Source organism: Oreochromis niloticus, linkage group LG22 (genome assembly GCF_001858045.2).
Source record: "Oreochromis niloticus isolate F11D_XX linkage group LG22, O_niloticus_UMD_NMBU, whole genome shotgun sequence".
In the NCBI taxonomy this organism is placed as follows: Eukaryota; Metazoa; Chordata; class Actinopteri; order Cichliformes; family Cichlidae; genus Oreochromis; species Oreochromis niloticus.
Genome location: NC_031985.2, coordinates 6343967 through 6360295, shown reverse-complemented (window position 1 = coordinate 6360295; position 16329 = coordinate 6343967). Strand labels below are relative to the sequence as shown.

Sequence of the window (16329 nt, the reverse complement as noted above, 5' to 3'; positions counted from 1 at the left end):
CACAAGGGCAGCCCACTGACCTTTATGGCCCGAGTTCACTGCAGCGACGGCTCTGCCAGCTTCGCCCGGCCCACATTGCGATACTGAGCCATATTGCTCCTGTTTCTGCTACTGCATGCCCTCATGCACTGGAACTTTTCCCATCAGGCTTCAGAGAGACGGAAGTGTAGTGAATGGTGGGAGGAAAGGGAGAAGAATGGGGTGGGGGGCAGAGGAGTTAAAGGGAGATGGTTTAAAAAAGGGAACAAGAATGATGTGAAACTAGTGAAGATGGATGGGAGAAGAGGAGGGAGGAGGAGGTGGAGGAAGAAGACAGTGAATGAGAAAGAGGAGTCATATGTATATATATTTATAAAAAACTCCTGAGAGATGACAGCCGACCGACATGGTTGTTACGGATGCAAGTCAGCGGAATTGACTGAAACCTTTGCAGAAAACACACGCATAAAAAAAGATCCGGATAATAACAGGAACAAAAGTCATTATTTTTCTTCTTCTTCTCCTTCTCCTCTTGTTTTTTTCTTTTTCTTGCTTTCTCTCTTTTCAATGCTGCAGTGCTATTCTGAGAGAGATGCTTCAGCCCACGCACTGCCGGAGAGGGAGGGAGTGAATGGATGGAGGGATGAAGAGGAGAGATGGAGTGTGTGCACATGTGTGTGTTATGGGGAGGTGGGGCGGGGGTCTGCTGCACTAACTCGTTGCCTGTCAGGGAGCGTCTGCGTCTTTAAAGCTTGTGTGTTTCTGCAAAGGAGGAAGTCAGGCAGGCATGAAGCAGCGGGACAAACATACAGGGACATATACACACATACTGTAAGCTGGAGGCAGATGCCGCCGTCAGTGCTTAAGTATTTGTGTGTGTTGATACATAACACAAAATGATATGCTTATAACTATCGCTGTCTCACAGCAGTTCATGACATTCCCACAACTTTGAATCTATTGATTTCTGTTTCTGGATGCAAGTTTTCCATGTTTTCAGTGTTCTTGGATCTGATTTTTTATCTGATCGGTCTCAGCGTGGTGGCTCAGTGGTTATCACTGTTGCCTCACAGCAGGCGGGCCCTGCTTTCAAACCTAACTGTGGCTCGGTTTTGTAGAGTTTGTATGGCTTCTCTTCATGAGTCTATTTTCTTTCCTGGGTTTTTGCTAATTTTTTGCCACTGCAGGAAATCAGGGCAGGAATGTTTGAAGGAACAGCCCCTGTAATTGGTTCTTGGAGCGTGTGTGCAGTGTGTGAGCCACCAGATGGATGTTCCAGTCCCCACTGACATGCTCGTTTAGCTCATCCTATAACATAAGTACCAAAATAAGCTAATTCAGTTGTTTCAAGATGGCTCTTGGGTTGTTTGACTTTGGATTAACTGATATTTTATGACAGCTTTGATTGAGACGTCTGTTCCAAGTGTGTTACAACAACAACTGAGGGAACATTGGTTATCATAACCTCGAGTTCTATCAATAGCTGATGGTTTCAGGCTGTAGGGATGCTGTCTATCTAAATCTATTATTCTGTCCTATTAATTTGTTCTCTTATTACTTGCTTAAAACTTGAGATTAGTTTAACTCAGCTCCCTCCTTCACATTATGCTGCTTTAGGCTGACAAACTAAATACCAAAGCATTTTTTTCAGGGCTGCTCAGAAGGTAAATCTTCTCCTCCAGTGCTGGTTCCTGTAGTCAGAACACACAGAAAGCTGCAGGTATCTAAAACAGCTCACAGTATCCTTTGGCAAAACGCTGCTCATGACTGAGTTTGGGCCAAGTGGCTGATATCAGTGTTTAAAATGACAGCCAGTAGCAAATACTGTCAGGTTTGTTTTGTTTGGGTTGTTTTTGTGTTGCAGGAGCAGATGAACCATCAATATAAAGTGTGGTGCTTGCATGTCTTTGCTCTATTTTGCACATTTAGCCAGCACAAATCAATGTGGCAACAAAGATTAACATCAGCAGGTTAAATGTCATCTCATTTCCTGATTTTAGTCCAGAAAACATCCAACTGATATCTTACTGCAGCTCTGATATAATCACTTTCAACAATTGTCCATGTACAGCTGCATCATAAGGACTCTGAAAGAGGCCTGAATACATCCTGTAAAGAGTCAAAAGGAAAATACAAATGCCTGGATTCATTTTTTAAAATAAATTTTGGCTGTATGAGAATGACTTTGTTCTCCTATGAGGGCTGGAGACCTCACATCTCCCTGTGACCGGGGGTTAAGTGCTCCATATGTGCCTACTGAACTATAGGTTATCCGGTTCATGGTAAATGAAGCACAATATGGCCGAGAGTCGACAGACTTGCACCACGTCTCTGAATGTTTGCATCACTCAGGGAGGCATTACTCATACATTTAGGTTTTGTAACACAGGCTGCTTAAAATAACTGCGTTTTGAAGTACATTTTCCTCAGGATTACTGCAGTTGGCATAAATTACTGTAGATAATGTTTATTGGAAAAGATTAGAGTAGAATATTAAAGATTATGATAGATTATTATAGTACTTTACTAAAACATCTCTTGAGTCAGTAGTTATCTGATTCTAAATCCAAGGTAAAATTCAGTACTTCATATTAATGCCGAACCAGTTACACTTGACGGTACTTTTCTCTTCGTAGTTATGAGTCTAATATCGATGTACAATAGTTTCCCATAATTCACTGCATGAAGGAAATAAAGGAGCTACTGAAAGGCGCTTAAAACAGCAAGATTCATTAAAAACATTGCCTTTGAAAGTCAGAAATCATTCCCTGCTAGCACAATGCAACAGGGATAGATTCCCTTGTTAGAGAATCACATTCTATCTAGTAACGTTTATATTGCAGCTTTGGTTTATTTCAAATCTTAAAAGATACAAATTTGGGGGATAATTTACCAAACTGGCATCCTGATAGGAATTTAAAGCTTAAGCTGCAGGTGATGTTCCTCCCTGCTTCCTGTCATATCACCCACTGCTGCTAAACAGTGCTCTGCATCCACATAGAAACAGTTATATAAATTATACATACTGAATATTTTAGTGTGCAGGATGTAAATGGGACACAGCTGTACTACACCATCCACTATGTTAGTATTCTGGCGCGCACTCTTGGCAGGGAGGCAGCGCTGCAGGTATACAGGCAGCAGGACAAATCCATATATGTGTGCACCACACACAGCAAGACAAATGGCCGAGATCAGCAGGAGGACAGGAAAAGCAGGGACCAGCAGGGGCCTATGCAGATGGACAGATTCGCACACGGAGGCACATAAAACAAGAGCAGCTCAGGCACATACAGGAAGATAGGAAGACACGGGGGGCAGAGAGGTCGCCGCGTGGCTGGAAGACGGAACAAAGGTCCTAAGTTTTTAATAGCGTGTGTGTTTGGCTGCTTTAATGGCACTCTGATTTCCTGTTTGGAATCGTTTATCTGCTGTGTAATGTAGGAAATGTTTCATTAGGAGGTTTAAACAGGGCACACAGGAGATTTTGGAGCGTTTCCTATGTTGCTTTATATTCCTGACCGCTCTTTCACTGCAAATTTAACCCGTAATCACAGATTAATGCACAATAACAAGCAGCGTATCCTTTGATAAACACACTCCCAATGAATTTAAAATCCCTTCACTGTGACTTCCCAGAGAAGAGCGCAGTGTTAACCCCGCCATGTTAATCCATGAAGTCTGGACATCTTTATTTGTGCGCACATTTTCACAGATTTTTATTTTTTATTATTGAATTAATACTCGTACTGCCTAGAAAGCCAGTGGAAGTCAAGCTATTTGTCAGCGGGGGCTTCTTAATTACAACATCTGAGGAAGCGGGTCGGAAAAGCCCCCGGAGGGTCGAGGCACGCTGATGTGAAGCCAGGCTGTCAGGGCAGCAGAGCGCCCAGAACTTTCCAGCAGAGAGGACCGCGTTATTGAGGTTACTGTGACTCAAGAAATAGTTCCTGTCAGCTCTAACCCTAACCCTGGAACATCCTGTTCTCTTATACTTTTCTCTTCAACCTACATTTTATATTTAATAATTAATTCTATTTTTCCTCTTCTTCTTTTTTCACTGTTGCTTGTTTTGCCTTCAGAGCTTTTGTCAGCTGTAGGTATTGTTGTTTCTCTGGGGACTGATTCTTGTCCTGCTGCTGATCTCGTTTTTCTTTGCTCCAGAAAGAAGCAGCAGTCAGATGTAGAAATGAAACAATGGAGGTATTTTCACAGAGTTTGAATTAAGAGAGTAACCTAAAAATGAGTTGGGTCAGGACTTTTGTGTTTAGTTATTTCTAAACCCTACGACAGCCTACTCTGGGACCCGACGTGCTCCACAATTGTAACTACATGTCAGGTCGACGACACGTCTGATCATGACGTTTATGTCACTCAGATTTTAGCAGGCTTGCAGTAGTACAATCCCGGCTTGACTCCTTTTTTCCAACCACTTTATCTCAGACGTTGTGTTTTCAGTAGAAGAAACATTTTGTCACTCATCTGAGTCAGAATCAACTTTCTGGGATTTTCCTGCCTGGACGATTGAGCATCACAACTTGATGGAAAATGTCATGAGGTGATGGAAGGGTGTGAAGGAGGAAAGTAAAATAAATTGTATTTTCTTATTTTTTCCTTCCAGAGATGTGATCCAGTGTAATTCTTTTTCTCTTCCTTGTTTAGGATTTCTATGACTGAACTAAAATTCCCTCCATCCATCGTTTCTCTGAGCCGACCCAAAGTAAAAATTAAATCATGGTCCTAATGGCTGTAATCCAAGAATGACCATTAGTAATGGAAACTGAATTAAACACCTTAAAACTTAAACACACTTTATTAAACTCACATGTGGAACTTAAATCTATCCTCTTCACACAACGTGACATCTCAATAAAAGGCAGGTTTGATCTCAGCAGAGTTCAGCTGAGGGTTTAACAGCCTGTCAGTGAAGTCTAAAACATATCTGCAGGTTATGGCATGAAGTGGAAAATGCATCTATAATTAGCATGTACATGATTTGTCCCACTTTTTTATTTGTTCTTTCTGCTCAGAGGCTGTGCTGCTATTATGGAATTTAATTCTCTCCTTTCCATCTCATGAACGATGCTCCAGTGTATCGTCTGCTAAAGGAGGTAATAGAAGAGTGGAAGAGCGTTTCTTTAATGTTTGGAGAACTGATTATTCAGTTTTGCTTCATGTTTTATTCTGAAATCTCGTTTTTTCTTACACTTCAGTGGGTTGGATTAGTGTCCTCAGTATTCATACTTGCAGATGTTCTCCTTTCTTTTCTCTTTTTTGTTACTCAAGCTTTGCAGCCAGTTTTCATGTTTCCTTGTGAGCAACCTTCTGGAGTGTTTACTGCACTTTTGCCTGTTTCTCTATTGGATTGTTCAGCCTGCAAATTAACGTGGAGTCGGTCTTCCTCAAAAACTGTTCATTTGGATTTTTAACTGGCAGTCAGAACATCTGACTTGTTCCTCAATTGAGACTTATTACAGGGCAAATCACAAAGTATTACAAACATAGTCTCAGAGCTGGTAATCTAACTGTAAAAGGCAAATCATTAATGAAACTGAGCCAGAAAGGAGGGAATCGATTCTACTACTTGACTCTACAAATTAAAAGTTGGCGTCCTGGTTGGTCAGCAGTAGCAATTAACTATTGAGACAAAGATGTTTTAGTAGTTAGCTGCTAGTCTCCCACCACTCGACCAAACAGCAAGACCTGTTTTTCTATTATACGCCGATTTTTTAACCCAATTTTAAGTGTTCACACTTTTGGACTAAGCTAGATATTTTCCTCTCTCATTTAATCGTGCTGTACAGCAGTGTACATTTTAATTGTGAGGCATGTAGCAGCATGTGTCAGGCGAGGTGCCAGGATTTTGATTTTGGAGGTGCCAGAGTAATTTGGGGCTTGTAATTACAGAAGTTGAGGTTTTTATTCCAAGCTACTTTCAGGTGCTGTGTTATAAACAAGAGTTCGCCACAGCAAATAGTTGTTAATATGCTGGAATTCTTCCTGGTGTGACCCCAAAGTGATTTTTCTTTATTACAGACGGATATAAACTCATGTATAAATTAAGAAAACAATACCTGATCTGTCATTGTTTTTTCTGTGGATTGTGGAGATTAATATTTGCTGTCCATTCACTTAAACACTGAGATCCAAAATGCATTTAAATCCTTTCCTAGTGGAATAACTGTAGATAAGAGAGAGCAGCACACAGGGTTATAAATGAATAAACTTATCAGAATAAAAGCTGCCTTTGCTTTCAAGGAGAAAATAAAACAGGATGAAATTTTCTATTTTAACTCCTGTTTTGTCTGTTCTATCAGTCTTTTCAATATTTTGCTTTCTTTCTGTAGTAGAAAATGTTGTTGCATCATTAAGTGACTTCATCCTAATTCTAACCTCAGTTACATCCAGTGCAGCCAGAAACTGACCCAGTGAAGAAAAACACTTAATACTGTGTTTCTTCTTTTTTTTGAAAGTAAAACACATTTAGGCTTTAGTTGATTTAAATACTTTAAACACTTTGGTAACTTAAAATAAAACCTAAGATAATAGTTCTCAGGGACAGTTTGAATGGGCCATTAAGCTCCTCATCCACAGCCCCGTAGAGACATTTAGTTCTTCATCTTCATTTCTGCTCTCTTCTTCTGCTCTGACAATTATATGAAGTAGGACAATATAATGATCCTCGATTCCCAGATCAGAGATTTGTTGCATGTATATATGAAGAATAGCGTATGCATTGAATAACCTAAATAATATCTGTTCGTTTGTTGCTTTACATTAGTTTGTCACTGCATTATGATGCCATTTTCTTATGAAACTTGCATGTTTTATTTTGTTTTTTTTAAACAAGATGACTGTAGACTTTATGTGATGTCACAGGAAATAAATGTCAGTCAGAGCAGATTTATGTGTAAACTAAAAGCATTAATTAAGAGCAAGAAATTGAGGGTGCGTTAGATTTTTTTTTTCCTGTGAGCGCTGTTACGCATGCCTCCCACTCCCAGCACTGCAGGCCTCATTCTGCAAACAGAACACACACACACAGACACACACAGACACACACACACACACACACACACACACACACACACACACAGACACACACACATAGACACACACACAGACACAGACACACACATCTGTGGTCTCTCTTTCCTCTGTCCTTCTGTCAAATGAGTCCATATGGCATCTGTCATGTCGTCTGCTTTCTTTTTTATCAACGTCACATCACGGCTGCTCCCTTCTCCTCTGTCAGCTGATGTTTTTTGTGTGTGTTTGTGTGCTGTAGCTCCTTCAGTTGAGCACAGTTTCAGTGTCAAGAAGCTGAACTCAATGCAAGAGTAGTATAGGAAATTACCACCAGCCTCTTGGCTTGTTTCGCAGTCGCCCCAATAACAGATTTCCTGCCTAAATTCAATCTCAACTTAAATTCTAGGGTTTTGTTTCTTGACACAGGAAGTAACAAAGCCAGTCTCAAAATCTCCTTGTGAATAGAAGAAAAAGGTGTGCAGCATTAAACCCTCCATCGTGTAAACATTTCAGACCAGGAGTGGTTATTTTAAATGAACTGTGCTCTTGTTTTGACAATATAGAATAGAACAGAATAGAATGCCTTTATTGTCACTGTACAGTTGTTCAGTGAGATACAGAGCATCTCCAACTCAGTGCAAACATGTAAGGGGGGGTAAACAGTTTGCAGCACTATATACATATGAACAGTATTAACAGAAAAAAATATGAAATCTAAAAATATACAATCCGATGTAAAAAAATTTAATATGTAAATGAATAGTGTTACGTATATACAATTCGGGTTATTGCACATAGAATGTGGTATTGCACAGTGGTGGTTTATAGGAGGAAATGGGAAAATGGGGGGGTGGGACTGTTATCGGTGCGTGTATGAGTAAGGGTGGTTATGGCTGTTCTTGAGTCTGTGGGTCTTTGTGCTGATGCACCTGTAGCGCTTCCCTGAGGGAAGCAGGCTGAACAGGTTAAAACCAGGGTGGGAAACTGTCTTTGATGATGTTTGCTGCTCTGCTGAGGCAGCGGGAGGAATAAATGTCCATCGGGGAGGGGAGAGGGCAGCCGATGATCTTCTGTGCTGCCTTGACTTCACTCTGAAGTCTTGCTCTGTCCGCCTTAGTGCAGCTGCCGTACCATACTGTGATGCAGTATGTTGGCAGGCTTTTTTGGGGGGGCTAAAAGGTTTTTTTTCTCCTGTTCCCAGTGTTGGTCTTTTGCTCTGTGTGTAGGGGGAGGAGCTTATGCACATGGTGAAACAGAGAGCAAAGCAGAGGAGACAAACTAGCACAACCAAAAGAACAAACAAACTGTTGTTTACTCCAAATTAAAACCAAAATAAAAAAGGTGATGTGGCTTCTGCTTTGCTCAGTGCACACAACTCACAAGTAGAACAGCAAATTCTGGTTGGAAACAGACAAATTTTAAACATGCCACCAAACCCTAATATTACTAATATAGTTAATAATATAGTAATATTATTTCAGTCACTAATAAATACATAGATGAAGTGCCTCGGTCTTGCTGTGTTAAGTTAACCTGCTGCCAGGTTGCTGCTGTGCTGTCTTCCCGTGGTTGGACTGCAGTAGTAGTTGTTGTTTTGCAGTGAAGGTCATCCTAACCAGAACCTGCAGCGGGTGGAGCGCTGGTTCATGTGGCAAGGCTGCAGAGCAGAGCAAGGACTACCAGCTGCAGTCCATGAACGTGGAATGCAACTTGATTAGCTTGGCCAGTTATTAAGCACAACAACTTGGTTTAATTCTGAGAGCATCCTTTCACAGCATGCCCATCCCCCACAATAAGTAGAGTACAAATCTGTGAAAATGCTGCACCGATAACAGCCAGCTCAGCAAAACTTCTTACAAACACCCTGTGTGTCCTGTTCTTATGTTGCAGTGTGAAAGCCGGTGAAGAAGTGGACGCGAACCTGTGAGAGACAGGAAGACTTGAAGAAACAGAGTAAAGGATCTGATCCGGACCGTCCCTGTGCCAAGTGGAGGTTTTCCTGGAGGACTTTCTCAGCTGTTTTCAGAGCCGAGGCTCTGAACACTTCCTGCTCCTTTTCCACTTTTTTTATTTTTATGTGGTTGGAATCACGATTTCTGACTGCTCTTTTGTTCCAATCAAGACCAAAACCAGGTGCCAAACTGACTGTGTCAAGAGAAGAAGCAAAAAAATCTAAACTCTTCATATAAAGACTTTATTTAGTCACCCAGCTTTGGATACATCACCCACAAACACATTAAAACATCCAACGTCCCATTAAAACCACACTGAATTTCAAGATAACATCTGTAAAAGTTTATATATCCATTCCGTTTGGTCAGTGTTTGCTGCTTTTAATGTTAGAACTTTGTGATTTTTCTCACTGGGGCGGCGATCAGTGCATTATTGGTTCAAAGTGCTTTATAGACAAATCCTCCAGCTGTCGGTCTGCTCATGGTTATGCATAGCAGAGGAGGCGTGTGGTAAGCTGTGATAACTCTGACGGCGTTTGACTGACGGGCAACACAAGCCACGTCAAACAGATAAACAGAGGCAACACCACCGCCACCGCTGCTGCTATCTCAAAGGCTCGGAGGTACGCCGTCGTTTCAGTCTGCGCTGTGAAACACTGTTGACACTTTGCCTATCTCCTTCTTCCAGTCGCTTCTACGAGAGAGGCCTCTCGCCCTTTTGTCGTCTTCTGTTTCTTCCACTTGTGGCTCTTGATTACGCCGCGCCGAACAACCTAAAAAGCCCCCTTTATCTACTCCCAGTGACCTCTTAAACCTTTTTTGCATTCTTCCTTTTATTCTACTAAAAACATGCAATTTAAAACCTTTCACTGTACTTTCATTTTTTGTGGAAGGAAATCAAATTTGTAAAGATATTTCAAAAAACAAAAAAGAACATAACCTAAAGCCATACCGAACACCAGCCATACGAATACATTTACAGAGCTCACGATGTTGGAGATTTCTACAACAAAGTGATCCTCAGTCACGTCGGTGCACGCACACACACATTCAGGGAGTCGATGAAGAAACTGCTAGTGACCTGAAATTTCATTCCTTTGGATGAAAGAGCGGTTTGTAAGTTTTTTTCTACCTGCGAGTTTTTAGATCACACAGCCTGCGGTGTCAAGCGTGGCAGTGGCCGTGTCGAGTTCCCGTCGTCGCCCTGCGTTCCTCTGTGTTGACGGATGAATCCGGACAGTTTCATGTCTGTTCTGTGGGCAGAACCTCGCTGCCCTGCTAGAACCGGGCCCAAGCCCTCCTTCGTCCTCTTCTGCTGGGCCAAGCTAAATTCAGAGCAAAGACACTCGCGTGAGGGTATCAAACGCACATAGATCCTCGCTTTTTTTCTGTCGTCTCTTCCTGTAATTCAGCCACCAGATCCTCGCCATCGATCACTCTTTTGTGAATGCCTTGACGCGCTCGCTTAATGAACTGATGTCTGTCCTCCAGTAGCTGCTGGAAGGACTTTTTTCTTATAGATTTGATGCTGCTTAATGCCGTCAGTGATAGTACCTTTATTAGTCGCTCTCACAGCCCACGACTCATAAATTCACCGTTCCATTGTTCGAAACCAAAATTTCAAGCATATTGACCTTTACTGCTCCTCTTCCTCTAAATTCTTTGAAAGGGAGATTTGGTTTATTGGGCAAACTGTGAGCGTGGTGTAAGAGAACTTTAAGTAACAGCTTGTGCCAAATTTACACGGACTTCCTCTCAGCTTGTTCACCAAACAGAGCTGAGATCTCTAAAGCTGCCAGCACTGTTGTTTACAGACACGAGACACACGGAGCTCGATGTTTAATTTGATTTCATTTCCATGTATAATTTTCACACATTAGTTCTCCACCCAGGACAACAGAAGTGCCAAACTCCGAGAAGAATACACCCAGCGTCTGTCAGAGCTCATCGAATACAAAGTTTACATCCAGCGCTAAATGTTTACAGACCACGGTTTCCATTGCAGTTTCTTACATGACTTTTGTGCCATAAACAGCTCCCAGAACACCCTGCATTCAGAGACATAAGACTCTTCTTCTGGAAGGGTCATTATACGACGAGTTTACAGTTTTTCATACTCATTTTGTTTACAGAAAACGTCTCAATACTGCCTGTTTTGAAGATTTTTTGGCCAACGGACTGTAAAACGGCACTTTGTCGACCGACAGACCAAAATTAAACATTTAATACCTGCTGCCATAAAACAAACCCACATTATTCTGTATTTCTAATCAATGTTAAGTTAGATTACTTTAGGTCTACAGCCATTGTACAGACACATCGCATAGGGCCTAAAAAACTCTGAAAGACCTCAATGTTTACAAACGCTGCTTATGGGAAGGATTTGTATTCAGAGGGAAATGTTTACATTCAGATGACGGAGTGACATGCCAAACGCATTCATGAAACACTGCTCGAACAACGTGAATCTGCTGAAATCCAACCCAAGGGATTAGTTCATCAGACTGCAGATAAAACTTTTCGTAATGGAGGTTTTTTTTGGAGGATCTTGCTGACATTTGAAGCTGTTTGGGACTTTTTTGGCTCGAGAACTTTGTGATAAAACAATGACGTCTAAAATATTAAAGGGGATGCTTTGCTTATCCCTTATCCTCTTGCTTCTCTCCTGCCTCGCTGTTTCCACTGTAACCATCACCACTCGGCGACGCGCTGTCGATGGCGATATCAGGACTCTGACCGGCAGGGGCGGCTCTGCCGCTGCTGGTAAAACGAGTACCACATTGTTCCTCCTGACGGGCTACAAGCAGCCACTCCCACGGCTGCCTGCCGGACCCCAAGTGCCGCCAAAAGCGGCAGAGGTGGAGGATGGGGATGATCCACCGGTCATGGCTGAGCTGCCACCAAAGCCCCTCCCTCAGACCATGTTGCCAAGGAACGTAACGGCAGCACTGAAGCCTCCGCTCGGTGCGGCCCAGGTGGCTCCAGCCCCGAGACAGCTGGTGGATGTGGACCTGTGCAAGTAATGTTGTCAGAAATGTTGTGTAGTGTATCACTGTTTTTGTTAAGTCTTAAAAGCTAATGGAACATGTTTCTGTATGTGGGCTCTTTTAGTTGTGAGAACTTTTAACTAATGTCCATAAACTGAATATTAAAGATGAACAAAGGCGAGGCGTTTTATGAAGCCGATGCAATTCTCTCTTAGCTCCAGCAGGGGGAGACTCTTGCAACTGCAGAGAGAAGTTAGCTGTTGTAGAGATCTATGGAAAAAATATCCTGACTCTCACTTGATTTTTAACTTCAGTAAAAATTTTCCAAATGAGTTTATAATCTCGTTTTCTAGCTTGAAGTTTTTTAATGGATGCCAATTTGGTAAATTATTGTCCCATGTAGAGTCACGTGAACAATAAAAAAGGCTGTGCTTTATGACGGAGTCAGGTAACTGTTTTCTCAGGGGTTCTTAATTATTTGGAAAAAGTGTACAGCCACATTTTGAACTACTCAGCTGAAACATAATGCATGTTGTGCTGAAATGTGCTAAACTCCATAGGTTTTGGTAGAATGGGTCCAAATTTGAAAAATCTTAGTGACTTTTACACATCTGCTAAAATGTTGGCTTTATTTTTCAGACTAGGAAGCTGCATCCACATGTTACACTGTCTCTAATCAAATAGAAACCTGAACAACTATTAACATCCATTGATTTTTATTTATTCATTCTTTTGGCATGGGATGGGGTTTAGCCCATGTGTGCTGTATGAGCATGCAGTGTCCTTAGTCAAAATTATCCCTTGACTGTAATGTCTGCTTTCAAAAAACAGACACTGACGGTCAAAAAGCTGAACTCAAAGCTTCAGTGCGGGACTTCACCAACGACTGAGTCATATCACAATGCCTACATCCATCCTTTATATACAGTCTATAATTATGTCAAAGAAATGTTACTGGATGAGACATCAGTATGAGCTAACTACAATTACAGGACACATAAATACATCGTTCATTGTTTGACAGGGAAAGGAGGATAAGTGCTAAATTATTAAGGTAACCTAAAACGAAATCTTTGGACGTGGAAACACATTTTTGTCATCTAAATCATTCCAAATCTCTATGAATTAGATACATTTTTGTAACTGTTTAAAATTGGGGATGTAGCAGTGTGATAGTTGGATCCGATATCGGTCAAAACAAGGCCAATCTGTGGGGCTGAAGCCAAGGTCTCGATAATGTATCAGAGCAGAAAAGCTTGGATCGGTGTATCTCTAATCCAAACTATTTTAATCTGTTTTAAAAAACTATACTCCGTTAGGACTAGCAGGTCAGCAGAGTGAGCTGTTAAAGCATCAACATGGATTTTGTCATGGTACCGAGAGAAGCATCCAACTCTTCTACAGCTGACATAACTCATATTCCACAATCGGATCAGAAACTAAACTCTTAGCAGCTGTTTGGGCATTTTTAGTTCTGGGGTTAAGTTGAGATACAAAATGTGAATTTAAAAAAGTAAATTCTAGACCAAAACATCAGATTACATGAACATAAATGGCTGTTAATAAAATGTAGTTGAAATATCACTATATTTCTTGTTTTATACCTTCAGCTGTGCTGAAGTTTTGCTCGCCGTCGAAGGGCTGCGGATCTTTTTATCGCCCTAATTTACATCCATGGATGTGATGGCTTGATCACTCTGGATGCCATAAAAGCGAGGCACATCATGATTCCCCTCCTTCAGCTCTGATCTTCATCTCACAGAAGCTCATATTTTTCACTGAGAGGCGTCTTGCTGTTGCTAGGCGACGTATAATCAGCTCTAAATCAGATGTGTGTTGGCGAGCCACACGCTACGACTATCAACAGCAGCTACATTCAGGCACAAGAAAGCAGCACGAAGCGCTGCAGTGAAGACAGAGCTCAGTTCTTCGTTTTCCTTTGCGCTGCTCTGCGAGCCCAAAAAGCTCTCCACAGAACAAATGCAGGATTTATCTAAAACATTTATCGCCTTTGAGACGACGTGTTTTAGCTCGAAGTGCTCAGAGAGGTCCTGCAACAACAAAACTAATGTCTCAGGCAGGGGAAGTCCATGAAAGGCTTCAAATCCAGTTCAAAAGCAGTAACCAAAACCTCCCATTATAAACTGCATCCACACCTAATTTAGAGCCACATAACGCTAATGTGACTGTTATGTTGCCACTGCGAATGACACCACAAGACAACAGTGATGTCACATCCTCCACTTTGGTGTCGTTGTGGTCAGTTGTACACCTCTCAGTTTTTGTAACCTCACACGTTTTGTGCTGATACCATCACAGTTTGAAAAAAGCAGACTTTGGACTAAAATGTGATTTCTTTGCTTCTGATTTTGACTTTTTCTCCTCCTACATCAGCACTGATGTGGAGGTTTTGTCTGAGTGTCGACGCAGCACCCTACGTGCTGCATAAATGCTACAGAGCTTTGGCGATGGCACTAATGGGGCCCCAAAGCCTGAGCCTAGAGCCTAGCCTGGCATAAACCTACCTAAATCTTTAACTACACATTACAGCAATTGCAGGATTGCACTGCAACTGCAAATATACCAGAGTAGAATTAAAATAAGTTTAATCACAGTTTTGAAAAAAATGTCCAGTATTTGACTAGTTGATCCATTAAATGGACCCAGCATGACCCTTTTTTTGTTTTCTGACAGTTGTTCTAAATGTAGAGTTTAAAACAGTGACATAAATCTCTGGTCAGACGCACAGCAGGCAGCTAAACATAAGATCATATAGTGGATAAAGTCTGCAGAAATTGTCAAATCAGCATGATTTTCACACTGAGTAGCAGTAATGTCATATAAACAGTATACGCATATGCAACACAAAGGCAGCTCACTGTTGAGTTTTGCATTCCTGAGATATGGAGCATCACAAACACTTAAGAGGCTCAGGGGATTTACAAATGGCTTTGAGATTTCACTAATAGTTCAAGCTCCAGATCACGGCACTAGGCTTCACAGCTCTGCCAGTTTGTGGACATTCACTCTATTCTGTTATTATCTTTTCACCAGTGTTTTAGTAAAAATAACCATTCTGGCTTTTTTTAAGAGTCCTGTCTTTAATGTACTTTAACGTAGCGTCAGGAGGTAAAGATGTGGGAGAAGATTGTATTGGCAGAAATCGAAATTATGATGCATGCCAAACGCTCACGTCCTGTGAACCTTCAGGGTCAAAGAAGAATCTTAAGCAGCAGAGGCGTGGTACACGACGGCATTAATGGTACGTTTTTACCAACTTTACTCCGCAGGGGTTACTACGATGTGATGGGGCACTTTGACAACTCGTTCAACTGCTCCCAGGGCAGTTACATCTACTGCTGCGGCACCTGCCACTACCGGTTCTGCTGCGAGCACCAGAGGAACCGGCTAGATCAGGATTCCTGCACCAACTACAAGTCCCCCGACTGGGCTGACCCGCAGGTCCCCGTCACTGTGGCCGCGTTGAAACCCGACCCCGACTTTGAGACGTTTCCGCAGCAGAGCAGCAGGTCAGAGTCTGGATGTGTCAGTCAGAGTCATCAGAGGAAAAGCGCAAAATATTAGAATCATCTTGAAAGCAAAGAGAAATGAGTAATATTTGGGTTAAATGTTTTTAAAAAATAATGTATTTGCAGATTTACTATTTACAGATGAATTTTAGGGATATAGAGTTGGTATTGACTCTTTTGGACGTTTAATTTTGAGCACATTTTTAAGAAATCAAGGGTAAAAATAAGTTGAAATAATTGTTTAAGCTCTAAAATCTTTCTAAAAATTTGCAACGCTTTCTGTAAATGCTATTTGTAAAAAAGTGTTCAAAAATTGCTTGAAAAGGAACTAAAAACCTTCAACACTGGTAAATTATTTTTCGTGAAACAGAGTTCTTGTTTGTTCCTGGAACAATGAGGAAAAGTAGTATTACCCATGAATATCTATTCATGCGCCCCTACTTGTACTTGAAGTACAATATTATTCCCAATTAAATGATATAATTTCCTTTCTATAAACAGTACAGCCTATGTGATCGGAGGTGTGATCTCCTTCACTGTCGTGGTGGCCGTGGGCGTCAGGATTGCCTTCAGCAAGGTGGCTCGTCGACCCCGAAACCGAGACATTAACATGCCCAGGTGAGACTGCTGGACAGCCGCTTTGCTTCTTAGTTTAGACGTACAGCAAAGACACGAAACCCGATGCTATCCACGAGGAGCACGGACGCTGAAGCCAGGTTCTGCCAGGCATTAAAAGCTGCTAAGAAAAGACCATTTATAGGAGAAAAAAAGTTAAATTGAATTGTCTTTCTAAAAATTCAAAAGCAAAACACATGCTTATGATCAATAAATGTCTGTGAAATGTCTGCATAT

At 41.6% G+C, this 16329-nt stretch overlaps 1 protein-coding gene across 2 annotated transcripts in view; it reads left to right on the top strand.

Moving 5' to 3' along the window:
• The window catches only part of shisa7b (shisa family member 7), a 52124-nt gene that overhangs the window by 11842 nt on the left and 23953 nt on the right, over positions 1-16329 (top strand). For both annotated transcript variants that reach the window (XM_019351070.2, XM_005457560.4), the window contains exons 3-5: positions 8899-11979; positions 15238-15477; positions 15979-16095. In XM_019351070.2, coding sequence (XP_019206615.1) covers positions 11567-11979; positions 15238-15477; positions 15979-16095 — 770 coding nt within the window. In that variant the 5' untranslated portion in view covers positions 8899-11566. The remainder of the gene's footprint in view (positions 1-8898; positions 11980-15237; positions 15478-15978; positions 16096-16329) is intronic.